The 10382-nt window shown below is 45.7% G+C and overlaps 2 protein-coding genes across 3 annotated transcripts in view; one reads left to right on the top strand and one right to left on the bottom strand.

Annotated features, from left to right (window-relative positions):
* Positions 1 to 648: 648 nt before the first annotated feature.
* On the top strand, positions 649 to 3561 carry CFAP126 (cilia and flagella associated protein 126). The gene is made up of 5 exons (XM_021681826.1): positions 649 to 675; positions 1909 to 1971; positions 2176 to 2256; positions 2761 to 2937; positions 3247 to 3561. Exons 1-5 carry the CDS (start codon positions 649 to 651, stop codon positions 3559 to 3561), a joined length of 663 nt encoding a protein of 220 aa, XP_021537501.1.
* Positions 3562 to 5460: 1899 nt separating this feature from the next.
* Positions 5461 to 10382, bottom strand: part of SDHC (succinate dehydrogenase complex subunit C) — a 34144-nt gene continuing 29222 nt past the window's right edge. For both annotated transcript variants that reach the window (XM_021682045.2, XM_044915888.1), the window contains 2 exons: positions 9494 to 9657; positions 5461 to 6315 (listed from right to left, as the gene is read on the bottom strand). In XM_021682045.2, the coding sequence (XP_021537720.1) occupies positions 6211 to 6315; positions 9494 to 9657 (269 nt within the window). In that variant the 3' untranslated portion in view covers positions 5461 to 6210. The remainder of the gene's footprint in view (positions 6316 to 9493; positions 9658 to 10382) is intronic.

The following is a 10382-nucleotide window of genomic DNA, read 5'->3' as shown; positions in this document are numbered from 1 at the left end:
CTCCCACTCCCCCTGCTTGTGTTCCTTCTCTCGCTGTGTCTCTCTCTGTCAAATAAATAAATAAAATCTTAAAAAAAAATAAAATAAAAAAATTAAACATTGTTCCTTTGTTACTCTGAGAAAATGAAGAAGTGGACCCTATAACCTGAGTCTCACCAGTACCTACTATGCAGTGATACTGACCGGCCACCTCCCACTTTATGCCACGTACCCTGTAAAGGCAGCTAAGTTATCTTCACAATATAAATGAGTCTACAGAAACTTAGAAGGGGAGCCAATCGTTTAACGTCACACAGCTCCCATGATGCTATGTCAAGTGAGGACTCCAACCCCAGTGCCTGGCTCTCAAGTCCAGGGTACATTCCAGCACACTGCCCCCAAAACACAGCGCTTGGTGTTCCACGGTTTGTTAAGTAGGGTAAGTTATGCTATTAAAAAGACAGGGCCGCTCTTCAGCTCATTTTTTCGTATTTATTTACTTTGTCTCTCGTTATCTCTAAAATGAAAACAAACCTGAATTTCCGGGGAAAGGTTGGGGCAGTGTCATCCAAGAAAGTGAGTAACAAGTAGAAGGGGCGGGCAGGCCTGGAAGGTCCGCCTTCTGCAGTTGCCAGGCAACAAAGGTAAACAGCACGAAGTGGCAGGATCATGGCCACTAACTACAGTGCCAACCAGGTAAGCTCTTTTTCCATCTCTAACATTGAATTTTGCGTTTGGACTGACCCTCCCAGAGGATTCTGATTATTGAATGAATAGCTGAACGTGGGGTGAGATGGTATTTTTCACTTCTTTAGCTCGTCAGGGTAGAGAGGGCCCATGGACAAGCAAAAGGCCTCTCAGGGTTGTTTGCAGGATCTACATAAGAGGTCAGCAGGGTTTTTTCTGTAAAGGGTCAAAGGGTAAATATTTTATTTTGGGGGCCATGTGGCAAAATCAGAGATGTTCTGTAGGTACTTAACAATAGCAAGAGAAAATATTTTTCCATAAATTTTTTGACAAAATTCGAAATATTGTAACCGTAATTTTTTGTAATACTAATGAAAAAATAGAATTCTTTTGGGATGAGAAAACACTTTACTTCATTGGGAGGAGTATGGAGTAGAACAGCAAAGCTACTGTTCCCTTTTATCAAATCAATTGCAAATACCCATCTGTAAAAACCATTCTTTGCTTTCTCAAGTCATCCCAGGACAGACAGGAGGATGGATTGGGCCCATGGGCCACATTTGCCCACCCCTGGTCTAGACCAGGACTGCCCAATAAAAAGATAATGCGAGGGCGCCTGGGTGGCTCAGTCATTAAGCGTCTGCCTTCGGCTCAGGTCATGATCCCAGGGTCCTGGGATCGAGGCCCACATCAGGCTCCCTGCTCCACGGGAAGCCTGCTTCTCCCTCTCCCACTCCCCCTGCTTGTGTTCCCTCTCTCACTGTGTCTCTCTCTGTCAAATAAATAAATAAAATCTTTAAAAAAAAAAAAGATAATGCGAGTCACAAATGTAATTTAAACTTTTCTAGTAGCTATATGAAAAACACTAAAAAGAAATAAAATTAACCTTAATAATATATTTAACCTGATAAGTCTAAAATATTATTTCAATGTTTAATCAATATTTATAAAGGTGTAATAAGATGCTCACATTCTCTTTTTTTGTACTAACTCTCCGAAATTACAAAGCACCTCCACTGGGACTAGTCACATTTCAAGTGTCCGATAACCACATGTGGCTAGCGGCGCCATGTTGAACAGTATACATTTAGACCAAAAAATTACATCCCTTCTATAGTGAGTTAAAGCCTAGCTTGGCTGTTCAGGTCTTTGGTCCTCAACTCTAAAGAACTGTGCCTCGTCATCATTTCCCGGGCACGGGGCCTTCGAGACTCACAGAGATTCTCATCTTTCTCTCCACAGTACGAAAAAGCTTTCTCACCCAAGTATCTACGGAACTGGTCTCCCGCCAAGCCAACAAAAGAGGTATTGCATGTGCAGTGCTCCCAAAGCACCAGTTTCTGATTCTTTCCACCACGTTCTCTGTAACTCACTGGCACCTAATTCCTTTAGCCGCCTCTGAATTCCCATATCCTCCTCTCCCTCAGCCCTTAACTTGAACCCCTTGGATACCTTAAGTCTCTTTTCCACTCCATTTTCACAAGCAGTTCTCTCCTCACCTCTACCCAGAGAATTTCTTCCCATGAAGGCTACACTCAGATTATCGCCAATGATCGTGGTCATCTGTTGCCTTCGGTGCCCCGTTCCAAGGTGAGATACTGATCCCCACTCCTACTGAGGAAGGTAGAGAACTGGGGCACAGAAACGGAGTAACCGAGATGGGAGGTTTGCAATCTAGCACGGCCACTATCTGGAAATTAAAGTTCAATCTGATTCCCACTGCAACATGACTGCCCCCAAACTTCCAGCCAGTTTATCCAACACGATAGAGCTGTGCTTAGCACCTGGAACGCCTTAAACTGATGAATGAACGCCTTCACATGATGACACTTACGCAGTGAGTACTCTGCTAGACCTAGCCTAAGGACATGGAATTTAAGTTAAGCCATGAGAGTTAATGTTATGAAAAAATCAGGGTAACCTAAATGAGAAAGGGGGTAAAGGATGAGTGGGGAGACTGGGAGACTGTGCTTTCACTCTGATTTCATTACCATGCAACCCAAGGGTGAAGGGTGGAAGGAAGACAACAGACCTGCCAATAGGCCAGTAGTCCTGGGAGAAGCCTGTTGAAGAACCTCGTCTTCTTCCTTTTAGGCAAGTCCTTGGGGATCTTTCATGGGTACCTGGCAAATGCCTCTGAAGATACCCCCTGCTCAGGTGACCCTGACCTCCCGTACAGTTGCTGGTGCTGCCTCCCTCACCAAATGGATACAGAAAAATCCTGATTTGCTCAAGGCCTCCAATGGGCTGCGTCCTGAAATCTTAGGCAAGGTATCTATCCCTCCCACCTAACCTCAAATCCTATTATCTGCATTTCTTTTGAATCTCAAAAATGCCTGTTATACCACCACTATCCCAGCAGGGGGAACCTTTAACCAATTCTGTCTTACCCTATCTAGTCCCTGTCTTCCGACACCTAAAGAGACGTGCTAAGGACATATTACCCCCCACAGTACAAAATGATCTGATCTGACCTTTTGTCCATGGTATAGGGAGAAAGGGTGTGAGAATTCTAAGATGGATTGGGAATGATCTAGGCCTGACCAGAAATATGACTGTCTCTTCCATTCTACCCGGCAGCCTCATGATCCAGACAGTCAGAGGAAACTCGGGAAGCTTACCACAAAAACTGTACAACAAGCCTCGAGTCCAACCATAATTCCCAGCTCCCCAGCTGTAAATCTCAATTCCCCAGACCAACCCCAAAGCTCACACCCCTCTGCAGGTCACACTCCAGGTCCCCAAAGCCCAGCCAACTCTCTCAAGAGCCCACCAGGGAGCCCATGCATGCTAAAACACTGGGCAGGTCCTAATCCAGCTGCAGTCCAGAAATACAAACCTGGAATTCCAGAGGGACCAAGGGACCACACTGAGAAAACTTGTCTAGAGACTTAGTGATGTAAGCAGGACCCCCAGTGAGGGACGTAGAACAGGGGAATTATAGGGTGGGAATAAAGGCAAACTTGGAAAATAAACATCATTTGTTGAATCTATTACTGATTTGGATGTTTTTTTCCTCCTGGTATGGCTGCCTCTTATAACCCATGACTAGGAGGCAGGTTGGAGGAAATAGAGCAGGAAAAAGAACACGGCAGTGGCTTGAGGTGGAACACATTTTTACAAGGACTGAGTCAGCCATCCTCCAAAAGTGACCAAGAGGAAGCTGGTCTGAACTGTAGCAAAAGAAACCTCAGGGGCGCCTGGGTGGCTCAGTCGTTAAGCGTCTGCCTTCAGCTCAGGTCATGATCTCTGGGTCCTGGGATCGAGCCCTGCATTGGGCTCCCTGCTCAGTGGGGAGTCTGCTTCTCCCTCTCCCACTCCCCCTGCTTGTGTTCCCTCTCTCACTGTGTCTCTCTCTGTCAAATAAATAAATAAAGTCTTAAAAAAAAAAAAGAAAGAAACCTCAAAGAACCAGTCTCTCACCCCCAGCCCCTCACTTTTCATCCTGAGCATGCACAACTACTTCTAAGTCAGAAATACGATTGTTTGGTAGAATGCATATGCATATCTGGAGAAGATGGAGGAAGAAAAGGGAAGGGAAGCTAGAGTAGAAGACACTATCCTTGTCTACGACTTCACATCTGACGACAGAACACACGGGGAAGACAAACTAGAGAGAGTTATAAAAGTAAAACTCAAGCAAAAGTACATATAGAGTTTGAAAAGGGAAAACACAAAAGTGATTGGAAGTCAGAGAAGAAAAACAAAGAGAGATGGTAAGTAGAAATTTAGGGCAGAATAACAAACATGAGGACTACTGTACCCCAACCCCAATCATCCAAATGGTAGGACGCCACCAAAAAAGGATAAGAAGTTCCTTATCCACTTCCCAGCTTTCAACATCTGCTTATCATTCTCCTATTCTGCAGGCTTCCTGCCGATGGCTGTTCAGTGTAATGCCCTTGCCAAACCCTTCCCAGCTCCAATGCCAAAGTGTTCCCTCATGAACCCCTGTCCCCCACTCCAAGGACAAGTACAGAGGACACAGGGTTTAAACTGAAGGAAGGCTACAAAGGCTTCCCAGGCTAGCCCAGCAAGAAAGGAGATGTGATCATCACGTAAAGCAGAAGACCACTTGGGAACTGGGAGGAAGACTGTTGAGGCGGCAGGTCCCCACTGTCTTAGCTTCAGTGAGGTCTTCCTGTCCAACTGCCACCAATTACAGTCATTGCTCCTCCTCTCCAACCCACTGCTTTAACTGGCTGGCCAACAACTCAGACAAGATAGATCTGCTACCCTTGAGTTTCCAAAGACTATCAAAACAGCACTCCTGCCAAGGGAGTGAGAGATTCAAGAGGCCGGCCCATATGGATTTTAAAAGCAGCAAGCTTTCCCATTAAATTACAAATTTTTGCCAGGTCTTCAACGATCCCTCCTCTCTTAGGAGGAGCAGAGCTCTCCTTTCTCTCCCAGTCTATATACTTAGCTCATCATCCCTTAGCTGCCACCTCCACTGGTCCTCGGGCTCCCTTACTGGATCATCATTTGCTGAACTGTACCCTGAGGTTTATGAGCAGTTCTCAGTGGGATTCTGGAGCCTGTGATAATGCAAAGCTTCCACATGCTTAACCTCCTTTCTCTTGCTCCTTCCTTCTCCGAGGCCTCTGCACGATATTCCATCTCTGGCTACTTGCATTTGATTCCCTAAACACTGTTTCAACGGTCGGCCGCAGGACAAGCTGTTTCCCTCCCAAGAAAGGTCAGATTGGGGGATGTAAATGCCTGAGACCAGAGGGAGAGGGAGGAAATTGGCTCCTCCCCAACCGCCATTCTCTTGGTTTCTCTAGATTTCAAGGAGAGTCAAAGACAAAATGAGTATTTTAATTCAGTTTCAGAAACAGATGTCACATGAATTTGGATTAGAAAAGAGGCTTGTTTTTCCAGAAATGCAGGCGGGGGGGGGGGGGGGGAACCCTTAATAGGTTCATTGTAATCTTCTGGATCTTCCTTTTGCATTAAAAGCTATATATCTTCTCCCCAAAGCACCTGCTTTAAGAGTCAACTGACCCTCTTTATCTCCAGCTAGCTGGGACAGGCTAATTCCCCTCCACCCCCATCCCTCTTCTTTCAGTCATACTGTGTGGGTGCTGAAGACCCTGGGCTCTGACCAATGAACACAACTGTCCTTTAAGCTAGCAACCCACAGGCAATGGCACCCAAAGCCCCACAGCAGAGGCCACAGAGCCTCCACTGTTTCCACTGTCTCGGGAAGAAGGAGCCAAAAGCTGACCGTCAGCACAAATCAAGGCCCAATATGGAGAGAGAATGAGGGCTTCCAGGCCCAGAGAAGGCTGCAAGCTGGGGGCAGGAAAAGGGAAGTTTTGAGTCATTCTATCTTTAGAAACAAGGGAGGAAACCGGACCCTCTTCCACTGCTCGGGTTCTAGGAGGTACTCTACTGTTGCTAAGCTCCGAGGGGATGTGCAAGCACAAAAGGGTCTAAATAAATCGGGAGAACTTTGTCTTGGCTGGAGAAGAGAGTGACAAACAGGAAGATAGGTCAGTGATTCATTTATGGGAAGACAATGCTGGGAACTTCAGCTCTTCACATGGCTGCCAGCCCTACAGAGGACAACACAGTAAGAACCAAGACAGCCACTCCAGACTGGTCCAGCTGGGGAATCTTCAGGCCTTTCCCTAGGTCCCACATCTGCAGAAAAAAGAAAAGAAAAAAAAGAGAAGAAAGAATTTCAGCCATCAGGGCCCTGGGTACTCTCCTTTCTGAGAAAGGAGCTCCACCTCATGGAACGGGCAACTGGTCTTGGCGTGGTTCTAGGGAAAAGCACTTCTCCTGGACCCGCCTTTCTCAAACCCACAACGTGGTACCTACCACCCACTTGTCCCAGTGACAGAAAAGGCATATATACGAAGTATAGCCCCTACGTACAAAAGCTTCCAGACTAAAGAGATCAAACTTTCCCTCATGGAACAAAACCAAATCAATGTTTCCCAAAGTGTGTTCCTCTACAAACCAGTTCCTCAGAATGCTAAAAGGTGTTGCATGGGGGAGAAAAGTTCCATGGTCGAATAAATTTAGTAAACATTTAACTGCAAGACTTTTGAAACAATTTATTAACATATACAGTGAAGCTCCAACAGGGATATAAGATACATAGTTTCTTAGATACGGTCAACCACAGAACCACCACCACCTCCCCCCACCCCTGCCTCGGGAAGTAACATCCAGTCAGAGAACTAGAATTCTAAAAAACCCCCTGGGATCTAGACACTATTTCTCAATTTCGTTTGCCAGTATATTTACAGCACAAGTTCATGAAAGAATAAGCAATATTTACCATTAGTATGTGTGCTGCATTCTATGTATTATATGCTATTAAATTTCTGGGGTTTTTTTGGTTTTTTGTTTTTAAAGTAAGCTGTACACCCAATGCTGGGCTTAAACCCACAACCCCAAGATCAAAAGTCACACTCTCCACCAACTGAGCCAGCCAGGAGCCCCTAAATTTCTGGGTGTGTTGGTAATAACCCACTAAATTGGTTTTCTACCCACTACATCAAAAACCAGGGTTTTAAAAACACTGATCTAGCCTCTCCTGTACCCCAGGGATACTGCCGTATTATATATAATCTAAGTCACTAAAAGATCCCCTAGGGCAAAAGCAGAATTCTTAGGTTCTACACTTTCCATACTTGACTGCCCCCATATAACACAAACGCCCACACTCTGAATGTTAAACTAAATTAGGAGTACTTAAAAGTTAGAGAACCAGAGGGGGGGGGGGGGGGGGGGGGGGGGGGGGGTGGAGAATCGAGGCTCTACTTAGATCAGATTAGGGGTCGAGCAGGTCCCCACACAGAGCTGTTTTACTTATATAGGTACAGTGTTTTACCAAAAAAAATGGAGTCCTACTGGCGGGTGGTGACAGGGGGATACTCTCTAGAAGGCCAGAGATCTGGTCACTTCCCACTCTTTTCTATCAATTCCACTCCCCTCTCCCCATTAGATCTTCTGGAAAGGCAACTACCAAGCTCAGAGGGCAAGAGCTAGGACTCTCTGTCATGAAGAACAGATCAAATCCTGTCCCACACTCAAGAGCCAGTACTTTCTACAAGAAAAAAATAAAAGCAGATTTAAGGGGTAAGAAAAGCCTTTAGGCTCCTCACTTCTCTCAACGAAGAGCTTACCATTACAGGCAGGAACCAGGGCAGAAAAACCTTGACTGAGTTCTGAGATTTTACAAAACCTCTTCCCCTTCCCTCCCCACATACTGAGACAAAAGCAAATATGTGGTAAGTCCTGCTAGAGCCCGGATGTGAACAGAGGAGGCTGATCAGCTGATTTTCATTAGAGAGATTGGTTCTGTGGAATAAGAAGTCATTAATGGAAATGCCCTCCTTCTCTATCCCCTCCCGGAGGGAAGTGAATTCATGGTGAATCAAACTGAACACTGCCCCAGGGAACAGTTGATAGATACACTTAATAGGTCATTTAGTCTCTCACTTTTCTGATTCCATTAAACTGTCTATTGGACCAGATTGAAATTCAGAGAGTGCGTGCCTCTAGATTCTGATGTGGAAATTATAAAGGTCAGATTAAGGCAAGAATATCCATCTGACAGATGGCTCAGGTTAGGAAGGAACTGAAGACAAGAAAGAATGGAATCATAATTGTCTTCCTGGGAAAGAAAGCAATACTAGGGGTAGGGAGACCACAAAACATGAAATCCTAAAATGCTGGAGGAGGGACTGATCTCTGACCTGGGGCAGGCATGATTAAGCTTTAATTCCATTATATAAAGAGAAGGAGGTGGTGCCTGGGTGGCTCAGTGGTTAAGCATCTGCCTTCAGCTCAGGTGTTGATCCCGGGGTTCTGGGATCAAGCCCCACCCCGGGCTCCCTGCTCAGCAGGGAGCCTGCTTCTCCCTCTCCCCCGTCCCTGCTCCCGCTGTCTCTCACTCTCTCTCCTGTGCATGTGTTCTCTCTCTCTAATGAATAAACAAAATCTTTAAAAAAAAGAGCGAAAGAGAGAAGGAGGGGCTCCTGGGTGGCTCAATCAAGTAAGTGTCTGACTCTTGGTTTTGGCTTAGGTCAGATCTCAGGGTCCTGGGATCGAGCCCTATGTTGGGCTCTGCACTCAGTAGAGCCTGCCTGTCCCTCTCCCTCTGCTCTTCCCTGGCTCGTGAGTGCGCCCTGAGTACAGATGCATGCACTCTCTCTCAAATAAATAAACTAAAAATAGTAACAGAAGTTAAAAAAAAGAGAGCGAGAGAAGGAGAAAAGTCATGTAGGAGGAAGCATGGACAGTTTTCAGGCCATCAAAAGATTCCTAACCCCAATATTAAAATCTGGGATCCTAGGTATCCAGTTACTGTTAAAGTTGGCCTCATTTTCTCCAAGAGCTCAACAAAAACCAAAAACAGTTAACGCAATCCAATGTCAAGATAACTAAAGTTAACGTATTCAACTCCAACTGAACTTGTCACCCTGGGTTGATAGGAATGTTCGACTGAAAGCAGCAACCATCTAGCTCAGAATTGAAACCCCAAGGTCTAGAACAGGGCCTGACACATCAGAGGGATGACCTGGCTTCAGGGGTCTCTTTTAGCAACACGCCCCTTAAAAATAGAACAGTTCACACCGAGACACTCCAAGTATCTGCCAGGCCTACACCCAGAGCTCAGTGGGATCCCCAGCAGGGCTGCCAGGAGTGTGCACGGATCTAGTTTAGCTCTCCCCAGGAGCCCCTGAGCAAAGGTCCAGACAACTCACTTTAGGGGTAGCACTAAACCCCGGCAATGAAGGAGAGAATCCCACATTTCCCTACACGCCCTGCACCCAGAAAACGTATAAACCAACAATTAACTTACCAAGTGTCGGATCCCATTCCAGGTGTGATACATGAGAGGGAAGACAAGTGCAAACTTGGCTGTGTAGATCAGTGATGGCCCCAGACACAGGGACTTCACAAGTTCCAAGTGAGACTCAAAGTTCCCAGGGATCAACAGGGCCGACAAGCCAAAGAGAGAGACCCCTGAGGAGAAAACCAAGTAAGCCCATTATAGCTGTCCACCTGCTACCACTAGTAAAACACATAAAACTGGGTTCTCTGACAGGCCCTGGCACCTCATACAATTCTGACCCATTGTGAAATGGGGAAGATTTAGACTAGTGTTCATGTCTGTAGTGGGAGGTAGGCTACTTGGGACCTGATCCTAATCTCTTAAATTTGCCATACAGGTTACCAGATTATTCCTCCTTCGAACATTCCTCTCGACAAAAACTTCACCTGCCACTTTAGAAGTCACCTTCTGACTGTACCTACATTATTATCTCCGTAAGAAAAAGTAAAAACAGTATATTCAGTCCAAGGTAAAGAATCATTCAAATCTCTACCACACACACACACAAAATGTAACGCAAAATGGATCGGAGACCTGAATGTAAGAGCTAAAACATTAAAACTCTGAGAAGAAACCACAGGAGTCAATCTTCACGACCCTATATTAGGCGCTGGTTTCTTAGATACGGTGCCAAAACCATCGTAACAAAAAAATAAATTGGATTTTATCAAAATTAAAAATTTTTGTGCTGCAAACAATGTCATTAAGAAAGTAAAAAGATGAACGAAAGGCACGGCACAGGGAACACAGTCAATGGTAGTGCGCTAGGGTGTGTGCGGACAGATGGTGCTTGCAACTGTGCTGAGCACAGCCAGGTGTACTGAGCAGCTGACCCAGCACGCTGTACACCTGAAAC

Source organism: Neomonachus schauinslandi, chromosome 6 (genome assembly GCF_002201575.2).
Source record: "Neomonachus schauinslandi chromosome 6, ASM220157v2, whole genome shotgun sequence".
NCBI classification, from domain to species: domain Eukaryota; kingdom Metazoa; phylum Chordata; class Mammalia; order Carnivora; family Phocidae; genus Neomonachus; species Neomonachus schauinslandi.
The sequence above is the reverse complement of the archived record's forward strand: the minus strand, read 5'-3'. Positions and strand labels throughout refer to the sequence as shown.

Excerpts from the sequence above, each read along its gene's own strand:
- CFAP126 (XM_021681826.1), top strand. The coding sequence starts at position 649 with ATGGCCACTAACTACAGTGCCAACCAG. Across the intron at positions 2,257-2,760 it reads CTTCGGTGCCCCGTTCCAAG|GCAAGTCCTTGGGGATCTTT; the intron begins GTGAGATACTGA and ends TCTTCCTTTTAG. Across the intron at positions 2,938-3,246 it reads GTCCTGAAATCTTAGGCAAG|CCTCATGATCCAGACAGTCA; the intron begins GTATCTATCCCT and ends TCTACCCGGCAG.